Source organism: Vipera ursinii (genome assembly GCF_947247035.1).
Source record: "Vipera ursinii genome assembly, chromosome: 3".
Lineage (NCBI taxonomy): Eukaryota > Metazoa > Chordata > Lepidosauria > Squamata > Viperidae > Vipera > Vipera ursinii.
Window position 1 is genome coordinate 113979748 of NC_139516.1, and position 14826 is coordinate 113994573.

General features: G+C 40.9%; 1 protein-coding gene across 3 annotated transcripts; it reads left to right on the top strand.

The window, feature by feature from the left end:
- The first annotated feature begins 3 nt into the window (after positions 1-3).
- ITPA (inosine triphosphatase) lies at positions 4-11527 on the top strand. 3 transcript variants are annotated; one of them, XR_014492017.1, is made up of 9 exons: positions 4-155; positions 5159-5216; positions 5299-5363; positions 6854-6927; positions 7626-7657; positions 8387-8502; positions 8881-9022; positions 10872-10948; positions 11334-11370. XR_014492017.1 is itself a non-coding variant. In XM_083358715.1 (8 exons), the coding sequence occupies exons 1-8, from the start codon at positions 87-89 to the stop codon at positions 11357-11359; spliced, it is 531 nt and encodes a 176-aa protein (XP_083214841.1). In that variant the 5' UTR covers positions 4-86; the 3' UTR covers positions 11360-11527. The 3 variants fall into 3 exon arrangements, 2 of the variants coding, with proteins under 2 accessions (XP_083214841.1, XP_083214840.1); XM_083358715.1 differs by lacking the exon at positions 8881-9022 and having other exon boundaries at positions 11320-11527; XM_083358714.1 differs by lacking the exon at positions 8881-9022 and having other exon boundaries at positions 11334-11527.
- Positions 11528-14826: the final 3299 nt, after the last annotated feature.

Below are 14826 nucleotides of genomic sequence, written 5' to 3' on the forward strand. Positions count from 1 at the left end.
TTTCGGGAGTGCAAGGCAGTGCAGGAGAACCCTGAGGATTCCAGGAGATATGATTGGTTGAGAAAGTGCGCAGGCGCCAGAGCGCGATGGCGTTGATGCCGGCGGCCGGCCGAAGCGTGGTGTTTGTCACCGGCAACGTTAAGAAACTGGAGGAGGTGGGCAGCGGCTTCCGTGGCTTTCTGCCGTCGTTTACAAAGCTGATGGGTGATGGCACCGGCTAGCATTTAGCTGTTTTTTCTGTTGCTACGAATGGTGAACTTTTAAGATGTCTGAATTTCAGTTCCCAGAATTCCCTAGCTAGCGTTCTAGGGAATTCTGGGAGTTAGAGGTCATGCATCTTAAATGGCTGAGATTGAGAAAAGCTGTTGTTCGCTTACGAATAAACGGGCCAGCTCTTGCAAGAGTTGGGATTTCTGCGTATCTTCCACCAAGACTCACAAATAGGCAGAACGTGAGCTTATTGTGAGAATTGGGGTATTGATTGCTTCAGTGCGAAAACTGTTATGCAATGCTTGCGTTACCTATTCTGAGTTGCAAAATTCAAGACTTGTGTACCTCTTTGCTACCAACTTGGTGTTGTCTGAATATTTGCAACCCTAGCAAACACTGCTGGAAAACAATGAACTTTTAACTCGTAAGTCTAAGCCAGGGGTAGGCAACCTCGGCTCTTTTATGACTCATGGACTTCAACTCCCAGAATTCCTGAGCCAGCCAAGCTGGCTCAGGAATTCTGGGAGTTGAAGTCCATGAGTCATAAAAGAGCCGAGGTTGCCTACCCCTGGTCTAAGCCATCCGTTAAATGGATTTAGCCATTAGTATCTTCAATTTGTAGCACTGTTGTGTTTCTCCACCTTTATATTTTTAAATCCCAAAAATAATCTGGTGGGAAAACCTTTTTGACTGATGTCACTAGGAACTGTCAGTCCAGAAATATCACTCCCAGAGGAAAATGGCTATCTTATACTTGTAACAATAATGCTTGATAGTGTAGAACAGGGATGTCAAACTCAATTTCATTGAGGGCTGCATCAGCATTACGGTTGCCCTCAGGGGGCCGGGTGGGTATGGCCAGGGTGGGCGTGGCCTACTGGGGTGGGCGTGGCTAGAGTGCGTATGGCCTACTGGGTGGGCATGGCCAGCTCTACATCGTTCGCATCAAGGGTGCCTATGGGGGCCTGGGCAGGAGTGGGACAGATCTGAGGGTCTCTGGCAGAAGGAGGGTCTCTGGGCCAGGGCCAGGGCAGTGGGGGCCGTTCCCTCACTGTTTCCAGGATGGCTTCGTGGGCCGCATGAAACTACTTCGTGGGCCGAATCCGGCCCCCTGGCCTTGTGTTTGAACGTCTGGTCTAAGCTATCCATTAAATGGATTTAGCCATTAGTGTCTTCAGTTTGTAGCACTGTTGTGTTTCTCCGCCTTTATATTTTTAAATCCCAAAAATAATCTGGTGGGAAAACCTTTTTGACTGATGTCACTAGGAACTGTCAGTCCAGAAATATCACTCCCAGAGGAAAATGGCTATCTTTTTTTTTTAGTGAAAAGTTTTAGCATACATTTTATCTTTAACAAACCCCCCTACCCCTCCCCTATCCCTCCCTCCTTACCCCTCCCCCCCTCCCCCCCCCACTTCCCAGAGCTAAGTACAAGGTATAAAAAACAAAAAAAAGAATCATAAACAACCATATACTAACAACCGTGAACTCTAAAATCTATCACTCTCTAGCTCATATAAGATAACTACAAACACTATTAATATAAAATATTTAAAAAAAAAGAAAAAAAGGAGAAAAGAAGGGAAGACTTATTCAAATGCTACATAAAACTTTTTGGTCCCATATTTGTTCTGGATATACTCAATCCATTTGTCCCATATTTGTTCTGGATATACTCAATCCATTCCTCTTAACGGTTTAATTTCATTCAATTCTTTCCTCCTAGCTTCCACAGCACATCTATGTTTATTATTCATATATATCAACATCCCTCTCATATAGGCCTTGTTAGCATCCCAAACCATGTCCATAGAGGTGCCCTTATTCATATTAATTTCTAAAAAAAAAAAAAAAAAAACCCCTTCATCCGCTGTTTACATTCTTCCACATTTCTCTAGTTTCTAAACAAATTCTCATTTACGCGCCACGAGCGCCTATCTCTATTCTCCTTATTAATCTCTAGCCAAACTGGGCTATAATCAAAAATAGTTCTTGCACATATCTTCACCTTCTTAATCCTTGAAAAAAAAGTCATTAATCAACAAAATAAAATCGATCCGGAAAAAAAATTGATGTAATCCTTTTCATGCGAATGTCTTTCACGCCAAATATCTCACGACGCGCTTAAAAGCTCCAGCCTTGTCCATCTGTACATCCAAAACACCATTCCAATCCCCCATAAAAATAAAAAATTTATAATCCAACTGGGTATACTTTGTATGAAATAAACTAAAAAAGTCAGCTTGTTGTTGATTAGGAGCATATAATCCAACTAAAAGCATCTTTTTACCTTCTGACAGCAACTCTATCATAACGTATCTTCCATGCTTATCTGCTTTTAAGTCCGCTGTTAAAGCACTTTTAACATAAACAACCACTCCATTAATATTGAAAAACTTTCTTCCTCTTCTGTGGTAAATTTAATCCATTAACGTTCCAAGTTAAAAATTTAATTACCATGCATATCATCCCAAAGCTCTTGGAGCACTGCTTAAATAGGACTATCTTTTTTAGGCCATACTCCTCCCACTACTTGGCTGTGAATACATTTTGGAAATTCCATAGACTTCTGCTGACCGTATTCTTTTATTTTTATTTTTTGATCGTTTTAAAGCAGCACGCGTTTCCCTCTGCTCTCTAAAATCATCCAAAGAAGTTGTGGCTTGATCTCCTCCAGCACCATTCTCCTCTATCTGTCCCTCTTCAGCCTCTTGGTGTTCTCCTTCTCCAGATCCCTTTGCAGCTTCCAGAAGTGATAGTGGGGTTGCTTTTAAAACATTATTATAAAAATCACGCGCCTGCATCACAGTGGCCAAACGGTGCCTTTTACCTTCATGCATCACCATCAATCCATCTGGAATCTCCCATCTGAACCTTATATCTCGTTGCTTGAGCTCTTGCACTAAAAATGTAAAATCCTTCCTTCTCCTTAAAATCTTTGGAGGAATTTCTTTTAGAACCAAAACTTCTTGATCAGCAATCACAACTTTAGTACCATAGGCAGCTTGAATAACTTCATCTCTAATTTCCCTCTTTGCAAAATAAACCACCACATCTCTAGGCAACTTTCGCTGTCTAGCAATCCATGAATTCACACGAAACACTTTATCCATGCCTCCCTTTATTTCAGATGCTGGCTGACTCAATACTACTTCCAGAGCCTCAGAAATCAGCTTCTTTAGGTCTTCCTTAATATTCTCTTTTAAACCTCTGATTCTAACAGCATACTGCATCTGGAAATATTGAGCAAGACTCAGTTCTCTGTCCATTTTGTCTCTTAAATCTTCATTCTCCAGTACTTTTGCTTCTAATATGGCATTCTTTTGAGTCAAATCTTCCACTTTTCCATCCAAATCTTCCACACATTCAGCCACTCTATACACTGAAGACAAAATGTCTACCTTCATCACTCTGAACTTCTCTTCCATCCTCTCTTCTATTCTCTCCTCCAATTTCTCCTCCATCTTTGCAAATTTATCACCCATTGTTTCCAAAATTACCTGGGCATATTTTTCAAGAGCATCTTGTAAATCCTTTGGTGTCAATACATCAGGAAGAAGCAACGCTTGCAATGATGACTGTTGCATCGGAGAAATTCCAGCACTCCAAAGAGCCTTTGGGGGAGGTTTAACCGCCATCTTTATTTTCACTTACTACGCACTTTCACTTTTAAATTTATAAAAACCATTAAGCTAGAAAGCAGCAATAAAAGTCCTCTTCACCTTTTCCTCCTGTACCGCTCTGCCTGCTCCTTTTATTCCATGGTCTTTCCTTCTGGCAGGGGTGGTCGCAAACGCCTGGCTCCACTCCAGAAATCGCGGAGCAGAGACGCAGACCAGCTGGGAGCAGCCCAGGCTACGGGGGAGTTCGATCCTTCAGCCGCCCAAGCTTTAAGCTCAGGCGGCCCCGGAGAACTCAACCCCTACCTGGGGGCTCACCCCCTCCTCTTCTCCCGAGGAGGGGGCTTCAAATCCACCCGAACAGCTGATCGGCGCTGTTTCGGGTGGAAATAACACAGCTGAGCCGCGGGCAGCCCGCAAGGGCTGTCTCCGGCGCCGCGCCGCCACCGGAAGTCCGAAAATGGCTATCTTATACTTGTAACAATAATGCTTGATAGTGTAGAACAGGGATGTCAAACTCAATTTCATTGAGGGCTGCACCAGCATTACGGTTGCCCCCAGGGGGCCGGGTGGGTATGGCCAGGGTGGGCGTGGCCTACTGGGGTGGGCGTGGCTAGAGTGCGTATGGCCTACTGGGTGGGCATGGCCAGCTCTACATCGTTCGCATCAAGGGTGCCTATGGGGGCCTGGGCAGGAGTGGGACAGATCTGAGGGTCTCTGGCAGAAGGAGGGTCTCTGGGCCAGGGCCAGGGCAGTGGGGGCCGTTCCCTCACTGTTTCCAGGATGGCTTCGCGGGCCGCATGAAACTACTTCGTGGGCCGGATCCGGCCCCCGGGCCTTGTGTTTGAACGTCTGGTCTAAGCTATCCATTAAATGGATTTAGCCATTAGTGTCTTCAATTTGTAGCACTGTTGTGTTTCTCCGCCTTTATATTTTTAAATCCAAAAAATAATCTGGTGGGAAAACCTTTTTGACTGATGTCACTAGGAACTGTCAGTCCAGAAATACCACTCCCAGAGGAAAATACTTGTAACAATAATGCTTGATAGTGTAGAAGAAAATAAAAGCAAAGCAGAAAAAAATACTACCACATAAAAATAAATTGAATAGATATATAGAAGAGTGCCCACAACTGGTATAGATGAATCCTTAATGAAGTAGGAAGGTTTTTTTTAACAATTTTCTGAAATATGAAAAGCAAATGTGGCATTTGGGCTTCCAAAGGAAACATAGTCCATAATAAAAGTACTGCCGCATTGTCCAAGATATGGTTAAGAGATGTAACTTGTGAAAGCTTATTAATATTCAAAATTCTCTTTATCTTGCAGGTGATTCAGATTCTAGGTGACTCTTTTCCATACAAATTGGTTGCAAAGAAAATAGACTGTGAGTTCATGTTTCCATTTGTCCTGGTATCTTAGCAAATTACTCTTCACCGCTAACCTCACTTTTCTTTAAAATTTTGCAGTACCTGAGTACCAAGGGGAGCCTGATGAAATTTCTACCCAAAAGTGCCTGGAAGCAGCTAAGCAGGTTCTAATCATGACTTTTGAAATATTTCTTTAGCTCATAAACTAAGGCAATAAGAAACTCAGAAAGCTGGGGAGATTTTATGCTTTATGCTCAGATAAATTTTGCTGTATATTCTATAGAGAAGCGCAAGCAGTTTTGACTAGAAAAAATGTTTAGTGTTTGGCTGTACGGTCAAAGAAGTACAATATGAGCTCTTTGTATTATACTGTTTTTGACTTGTGCATATTCTGCTATTGTCTCCTCTTTTTATTGTTTGTTATAAATTCCATATTTTTTTCAAAAAGCCCTCCACATTGTTATGAACAAGAAATAATAAGCAGAGTATTGTGCATTTTATATTTATCATAAGGCATATTATAATTATATTTAGTAACTTAACAACTCCAATGACTCAATTGCCCATTTCAATTTAAGGCAATTGTAACACTGCAAAAAATAGTACAAAGATTCCAGTTACATATAATTATGAATCCTATTTAGCAGATTAATATGAAATTTCTCTTGCTGCTGGGATAACAGAATAACAGAGTTGGAGGGGACCTTGGAGGTCTTCTAGTCCAACCCCTGCTCAAGTAGGAGATCCTATACCAGTGATGGCGAACCTTTTAGAGACCGAGTGACCAAACCGCAACCCAAAATCCACTTATGTATCGTCGAGTGCCGGGTGGGCGTGGCCTATTAGGGGGCATGGCTTTGGTGGTAATGGCAGACTGGGTGGGACTAAAGTTCAATCAATCAATTCCAACTTTGTGAGATCTTTTTTTCCTGAGAAATTGAAATTGATTGATTGAACCTTTTTTTTTGGCACACAGTGGAACCCTAAAGTGAAAAGGTTTTATAAAAACCAGCTGAAGGCCTAGGACTGGGGCGACAACGCACGTGCCCAGAAAGAGGGCTCTGTGTGCCACCTGTGGCACGCGTGCCATACGTTCGCCACCACAGCCCTATAGCATTCCAGACAAGTAGCTTTCCAGTCTCTTCTTAAAAGCCTCCAATGATAGGGCACCCACAACTTCTGAAGGCAAGCTGTTCCACTGGTTAATGGTTCTCACTGTTAGGAAATTTCTCCTTAGTTCTAGGTTACCTCTCTCCCTGATTAGTTTCCATCCATTGTTTCTTGTCTTGCCTTCAGGTACTTTGGAAAATAGTTGATCCCCTCTTCTTTCTGGCAGCTCCTCAAATATTGGAACACTGGACATTATGTTAGCTTTGATTACATTATGTCACAGTCATCTTTAAAAATACCAGGCTCCAACTATGAGGCCATTCTGTTTATTTCCATTTGGCATCTACTGTAAACACACTCCTAACAGTGGTTCCTGCAGTGATTTTTTTAAAATTATATTATTGCTGTCAGAGCTGCAGAGATTAACTTGGAAGTTGCCTAACGTTTTTAGAAAACTTTATTTACAATATGTGGAGCTACTTTCAAAAATTAATTTAGAAGGTTTTCATTGCTCTTTTCTTATTTGATTATTTTCCTTTAACAGATTCAGGGACCAGTTATAGTAGAAGATACCTGTTTATGTTTCACTGCTCTTGGAGGCCTCCCAGGGCCATATATGTAAGTTGTTGAGTAATTTGCTGAGTAAATTTGCTGAGAGGATAGCTGATAATTGGAGGAAAGAAAATACTGCAGGTTAGAGGTAAACAGGTAAGAAGAGAAGGTTACTGAGAAGTGACTGTCATCCACCACCGAGGCTTGTGAGTATTGAAATTGAATCCCATTGGCATTGAATCTTGAACTGGATGATCTTTGGCCTAATCCAGCTGGACTATTAAACAAGAAATGCTGTGTTCATGTGCTTGCATTTTGTTTTAGTTCCCATTGTGATGCAAGAAGAGAAGAGGAATCCACTATAAACTATTGTTAAGGAAGCCTTTATGTTTTGATTTCTTGTATTTTTGATAAGGCAGACAATAAAATGCAAGCATGCCATTACTGTATCAGTTTTGCTGGACAAGAATTTGCCAGCTCAACGTGGATGTTTTCACTGTTAATTTTTATACTTTTGCTGGATTTTACTTATTCTTTTATTTCTGTTCATTAGTTTTATGAGATTTTAATAGTTCAGCTTTGAACTGCACATTTCCCTGGAACTCTAGTACAAAAATCTAGCTGTTACTTGGATTAAATATTTGGTAACTTATTTATTTTGCAGATAATTTTTGGTGTTGCCTTGCTTGTTGAATAACGTTCAGGTGTTTTTATTATTCTTGTGATAGTGAAAATTAAGATTTGTGCCTGAATTTGTGTTTCAGAAAGTGGTTCCTAGAAAAGCTAAAGCCAGAAGGTAATTCAGTCTTTTCTTTCACAAAATAAACTTGTTTCTGGGATTGGGTTGCTTCCTTAACTAGTCTGCGTTATTCAAATGTCGAACGATGCTGTTTTATCCAACACTGGCCTTGTCATAACCCATATTGATTATGCACTCAACTGCACGTTTCTTTTTACTTCCATTTTAAAGTAGGCTGCTTTTATTCCTGATGATTTTACTTTTCAGTTTTGTATGTGCTACCATTCTTCCCTCCTCCCTTCTTGGTTTGTATTTGCAGATCCTTTGTGTCCTATTCCATTCTGCTTTAAATGGTATTTTCCAGTAGAAAGCTAGAACTTGCAAAGTACTAAAAAGGCTTTAAGTGTTTATCTGATTTCATAGTAAAATATCTATTTGGCAGAATTGGTCCTAATGTTCTATATCTTAGATCTGATTTAACCTGAATCCTGAATTCGTAACCCTGAATTACATTGACATCATCTATTTAGATATATGTAAAAAATATTTCTTGTGCCACAAGTATATCTACAGGAACAGAAAAGAATTCATTAAATTTGTAACTGCATTATGTCCTAGAGATTAATAGAAAAGCTAGTGGTCCTATTGGTTCTTTTTTTTTTTTGATAGGATAGTTGCTCAAATTCCAAAATATGTGAACTGCCATTTTATGTCCCACACAGCTTCTCTTCTGTCAAGCAAAATTTACTGAAGAAGGAATCATAACTTTTTTTCCTTATTGCTTAGGTCTCTACAAACTCTTAGCAGGATTTGAAGATAAATCTGCTTACGCTCTGTGCACCTTTGCTTTCAGCACTGGAAATCCAGATGATCCTGTAAAGTTATTCAAAGGCCAAACTCAAGTTCGTATGACAGTATTGGGTTATCTGTGTTAGTAAAGACCTGAGGAACTGAACTGTTAGTATGTCCTTTTCTTAGCATAATAACTGCCACTTTCAGCATTCATACGTAACATCTTAAACATAGTTCAAGTGCTTCAACAAAGTTATCTCATTTCTTGAGTAGTGTCCAAAAGTTGGCTGGTGCTGTTGCATACAGGGAGAAGTAACTAAATTTATTATATGATAAATATAAAAAGTACAGGTAGGTAGGTGGGAAGGAATGAAAAGATAAGTTGGTTGATTTACTGTAATTTGACTGATAGTGGTGGGATATATTTCTATGTACATTTACAGCAGTGTCTGTTATGGAGCTTTTTTTTCTAATTCCTATCTCAACAGTTCCTGCAGTGGAGCTTCCTGGTTTCCAATTCAGTTGTTTAATGATTGTTACTCCATGTAGCTGCCTGCTTAGTTGGGAGGGTATTTCTACTAGGATGGATGAACAGAATTATCACTGCTTGGTAACATTCAACATTTCTGAGTTGAGTTGGAAACAAAGGGTAATGGCATAATCAGGAGTGATCCTCTCTGTTTCAGGTTTAACACTGTACATTCTCATTTTAGGGCTGGAGTAAACTTCTACTAGGTCAAACTCCTGAATTGCTGCAAAGGCTATCTGACAATGTTGCAAAAAAGGTTTAAATGAAAAATGCATCTCCCCAATTTGCCAGTTTTTTTGGCAGTGTTGCTGGGGGCTTTTAAATTTTGCAGGGACAGCTTGATATTTGAGAAGGAACAAAATTCTCCTGCTAGAATGGCTGCTTGTGCTATTGAATTGTAGCCATGCATCTTAAATTTCCGAACAGTCATAGATGGGATGTAGAGAGCCACATAGGGGTTATTATGGATGGTGAACTGATTAACCTGTTCCTGTGGACTAGTGTTCACATCCTGCTACATATCATCTAATGGCTTAAGAAATATTAAGCTGTTTAGTCGGCTGATTTCTTTTCTTGTCACGTTTCTTCCTTTGCTGGTTTGAATTTTGTAGCCTAATCCATAGGAAAAGACTTTTTAATTAATTTTTAGTTAATTGTTCTGTCAGGAAATTTATCCTTATTTCTAAGTTGGTTCTCTTAGTTAGTTTCCATCTATTTCTTCTTGTTCTACCTTCAGATGCTTTGGAAAATAGTTGACCCCCCTCTTCTTTGTGGCAGCCCCTGAAATATTGGAACCATCCTGTCATCTCACCCCTACTCCTTCTTTTCACTAGACAAACCCAATTCCTGCAATTGTTCTTCACGTTTAGCCTCCAGCCCCCTAATCATCTTTGTTGCTCTTTTCTGCACTCTTTCCAGAGTCTCTACATCTTATAATATCATGACCAAAACTGGATGCAGTATTCTAAGTGTAATCTTACTAAGGCTTTATAAATAGGTACTATTTATAAAATACTTCATGTAATCTCGATTCTATCCCTGTTAATGCAACCTAGGATTGTGTTGGGTTTTTTAGCTGCTGCTGCACACTGCTGGCTTATGTTTAAGTGATTGTCCACTAGGATTCCAAGATCCCTTTCACAGTTACTGCTATTGGGCCAGATTTCACCTAATCTGTACCTGTATATTTGATTTTTCTCTACACTGAATTTCATTTTGTTCGATAGAGCCCAGTGTTCAAGTCTGTTGAGACTCTTACGTATCTTGACCCCGTATCTTTTAGAGTAGTGGCTATTCCTGCTATGTAAGTTTGATAAGATCCCCTTCTATTCCCTCATCTATTTTTTTATGAAGATATTGAAGAGTACTGGGCCTAAGACAGAACCTTGGGGTACCCCGCTAAATACTTCCCTCCATGTAGATGCAGTTCCATTAAGGACTACACATTGAATGTGGCTTGTCAGCCAGTTACTAATCCATCTGGTGATGATGCTGTCTAATTCACATTTTTCTATCTTAATCTAGTAGTAAGTTGTGGTCTGTTTTATCAAATGCCTCACTGAAATCCAAGTAAATTACGTCCACAGCATTTTGCTGGTCCACTCAGTCACTTTGTCATAGAATTTGTCTGACATCTGTTTTTGACAAAACCGTGTATGTCATGATTTTGCTTGCCTCTAAGTGTTCACAGATTCATTGCTTATCTTTTCCAGAATCTTCCCAGGTATTGATATCAGCTGATAGGTCTGTAGTTTCCTGGATCCATAGTTTTTCTTTTTTTGAAGATGGGAACCACACCAGCTCTTTTCCAGTCCTCTGGTAGTACCCTGGTGGTCTAGGATCTTGAAAGATATAGTTCTGAGATAACATCTGTCAGCTCCGTCAGAATTGTATGTTTTATGTAAGGCCCAACTCTGAAAATTCAACATTAAACGTCTCTTTTCCCTATAGGGGCATATAGTTGAACCAAGAGGACCTCGAGATTTTGGATGGGATCCTTGCTTCCAGCCAGAAGGCTACACTGAGACGTAAGGGAATATATTCTCCTTAGTTATAATAGGCCAGTAAAACTACCCAGTCACTGTTGTACATTCGAGTATTAAGAAATGTGCAAATTCTGTTCTACAAAATACCAATTTTGCCTTAAATATTTATAAATGTATTTTGTCAGCAGGCATTTGGATTGTTCTATTATTCTATTCTATTTAATAATAATGGATTTAGAACAGGTGTTCAATTGGCAATTCCCATATCTCCTGAGAAGAGGATTTGATCAAATCATTTTAGTTTAGGACTAAACATTTAAGCCAAGAAATAGAGAATAAATTTAATTAATACATTTATGATATCACCTACTCTAGATGAGTAGGCTTTGCAGTTTCTCATGGTGAAATTCCAGGTTGTCTTTTGCAGATATGCTGAATTGCCCAAGTATGTGAAGAACTCACTCTCTCATCGATACAAAGCTTTGAAAGAGCTGTCTGCCTATTTTGTTCAACACCACAACCCAGCAGAGAACCTGTCTTGTACTAGTTAAACTCTGGATCTGTGAAATGTTTTTTTTTTGTATATAAAATTGAAATTAAAGCCTAAGGATGTTTCTGCCTGTACAAATCATGATCAATAAACCTACTCATTTTAAAAAAGATAGTGTGTCTTGTCTTTCTGTTCCTGAAATTTGTGGTGAAATAGTAAGATTTTCATTCAGGATAAAAGACAAATTCCAGATGATTTTTAAATGCTTATATTATATTGCGTTTCCCCCCTCCCCCCAAAAAATTCAGCTCAGGCATGTCCTGAGATGTTGGAGAACCAGTCTTTCGAGGCATTTCATAACTACGGACATTAATGCAACAGGTCTGCAGTCATTCAGGCACTCAACTGCAGTTTTCTTGGGGACTGGGACAATGGTAGCTGCTTTCAAGCACGATGGTACACATGCCGTTTGCAAGATGTTAAAAATCCTTGTCAGGACCCCTGCTAATTGGTCGGCACAGTTCTTAACCACTATCCCCAGCACCCCATCTGGGCCTGCGGCTTTGCTGGGATTCACAGCCTTCAATACAGTTCTCACTTGGTCTTCAGATAGGATGAGTTGCTGAAAATCAGAAGGCCAGCCAGCAGAGGCTCCGGGGTCTGGTCTTTTTACCTCGTAGTAAGCGAAGAAGATATTCAGCTCCTCGGCCAACGAGGCATTGGTGTTAACCATGCTCCTCGTACTGCCCTTGTAGTTGGTTAGGTGCTGCAGTCCCTGCCACACTTGCCTCGGATAGTTGTCTGCTAGGTGGTTCTCCACCTTGTGTTTATATTGCTGTTTCGCCATCCTAATGCCTCTCCTGAGATTTGCCCTGGCCTCTCTGTATGTGTCCCTGTCCCCTGCCTTAAAGGCAGAATCCCGGGCTCTCAGGAGTGTTCGTATCTCTGCAGTCATCCAGGGTTTACAGTTCCCGTAAACTCTAATGCACTTACCCGTTGTTACACTATCAGTGCATGTTCTAATATAAGAGAGTACGGCATCTGTATATGAATTTAAATCTTGTTCTTCAAATACACTCGTCAGTGGTTTCAAATCAGTCCTGCAACTGAGAGCACCCACTGGCCAGGTTCTGACCCTTTTTGTGACTGCCTGACTCCTTTTCCTGAGAGGAACATACTTTGGGCACAACAGGAGTGAAAGATGGTCAGATGTACCCAGGTGGGGAAGAGGGAAAGCTCTGTATGCCTGTTTCAGATTGGAATACACATGGTCCAAAGTGTTCTTCCCTCTGGTGGAAACTTGCACATACTGTACAAACTTGGGGAGAACTGTCTTCAGACAAGCTTTATTGAAGTCCCCAGCCACGACAAGAGCACCCTCTGGGTGAGTTTGCTGCTACCTGGTGATGATGTCATACAGCTTGGAAACTGCCATGCTGACATTGGCATCAGGTGGAACATAAACAGCTGTAATAATTACCACAGTAATTTCTCTAGGCAAATAAAAAGGCCTACATATGACAGTCATCAGTTCCACATCTGGGGAACAATACGTGTAAACTAATCTGCTGTTGGCACACCAGTCACAATATACACAGAGTCCTCCTCCTTTGCTCTTACCGGAGCCTTTATCTCTGTCAGAGTGGTGAATGACTCGGCTTGTCAGCTCCACTGCTGCATTCGGATGTAGCCAGGTCTCTGTGACAACCATCACACAACATTCACGAAGCCTGCTTGCTGCCAACTGCAGCTGTAATTCGTCAATTTTATGGAGGAGGGATCTGGCATTGTGGCATTGTGCAAAAAAAGACTCAGCAATGCTGGTCTATGAGGCTACATCACAATATATTTTGTGTAGTTTTGAGTTGCCAAGTTCTCTGAATGCAGCGACTGTAGAAATACAGTTCTAACATATCACGTGAACCAAAACAGTTAAGGCGAGTTCAACAAACCAGGCTTATGCGATTAGTAAACCAATTTACCCTTAACACATCTGTACCATGCACAGAAGCGGCTTTTTCAATTGGTCAGAAGGAGGACTACAGGCAGGGGTAGGCAACCTTGGCTGTTATGACTTGTGGCTGGCTCAGGAATTCTGGGAGTTGAAGTCCATGAGTCATAAAAGAGCCAAGGTTGCCTACCCCTGGGCTAAAGGAATCACTTTTTTGTTTTTGCTGCTTAAGAAACTTTTATCAAGTTCAAAAGACACGCCAGTCGACCAGAGTTGGAAGAAATCACACTTCAGACATCTCTCATTTTTTTAATAGAAAGAAAAACAAAATAAATATCTGTAAGCTATTTATGGATAGACCACGTGCCCTGATTTTTTAAAAATATATCTATATATCTTGTTTCTATAAGGTCTTTAGTGAGATTTTTAATTTATTTTAATTTTAAGGCCTCCTCAGGGTACCGTCGGCTAGACAATGTCGGCTGGCGACCCCCAGGGGGAGGGCCTTCTCTGTGGGAGCGCCAGCCCTATGGAATCAGCTCCCCCCTGAGCTTCGGATGGCCCAAAATCTCCAAAACACTCCTTTTCCACCAGGCTGACCTGGACTGACAGGCATTTTAATTAATTATATTTAGAATTTTTAATTTATTTTTAGTTTTTAATTTTAATTTATTGCACAGATGATTTTAATTTTATTTTTATTTTGATTTCTGTACTTATTATATGTTTTGTTGTTAGCCGCCCTGAGTCCTTCGGGAGATAGGGCGGGATATAAATCCCATCAATAAATAAATAAATAAATAAATAAATAATTTATTGTACAGAGGCCTTTAATTTTATCTTAACTTCTGTATTTATTGTATGTTATTGTTGTTAGCCGCCCTGAGTCCTTCGGGAGATAGGGCAGCATATAAGTTCCAATAATAAATAAATAAATAATAAATTTGGGGGGCGGGATGGGGGCAGGAGAGAAGAGACCGACGAAATTACAAAATAAAAAGAGCTGCAATCATTCAGAAGATCGACTCGCTTGGCCCTGGAAAAGGCGGGATCGTATCTTGTTACTGAATGACGTGGTCCTTAAATTATGAACAGAAATGTTAAGACGACGTGGTCCCAACTCGGCTACCGTCGACCGTCCACTCGGCTTCCTTCTAATAGCACAGGGGTCTTCAAACTTGGCCCTTTTATGACTTGTGGACTTCAACTCCCAGAATTCCTCAGCCAGGCACACTGACTGAGGAATTCTGGGAGTTGAAGTCCACAAGTCATAAAAGGGCCAAGTTTGAAGACCCCTGTCTAATAGCAGCTTCAGCTCGGCGCGCCTTAGTAACGTCAACCCTCTCGGCCACCTACCAGGGCGAGAATCGCTCCTACGGTAGCCGAGAGGGTTCGCGTCACTAGGGCGGCCGTCGCGCTTCCTGGATATCCCGGGCCCTCGGCTCCACCCCTTGGTAGGCGCGCCGAGCGATCGATGGA

What these genes read in the sequence shown, in the direction of transcription:
- ITPA (XM_083358714.1), top strand. Translation starts at nt 87, where the DNA reads ATGGCGTTGATGCCGGCGGCCGGCCGAAGCGTGGTGTTTGTCACCGGC. An exon ending in ACGTTAAGAAACTGGAGGAG is followed by an intron (nt 156 to 5,158) that starts GTGGGCAGCGGC and finishes TTTATCTTGCAG; the next exon opens with GTGATTCAGATTCTAGGTGA. An exon ending in AGAAAAGCTAAAGCCAGAAG is followed by an intron (nt 7,658 to 8,386) that starts GTAATTCAGTCT and finishes CTTATTGCTTAG; the next exon opens with GTCTCTACAAACTCTTAGCA.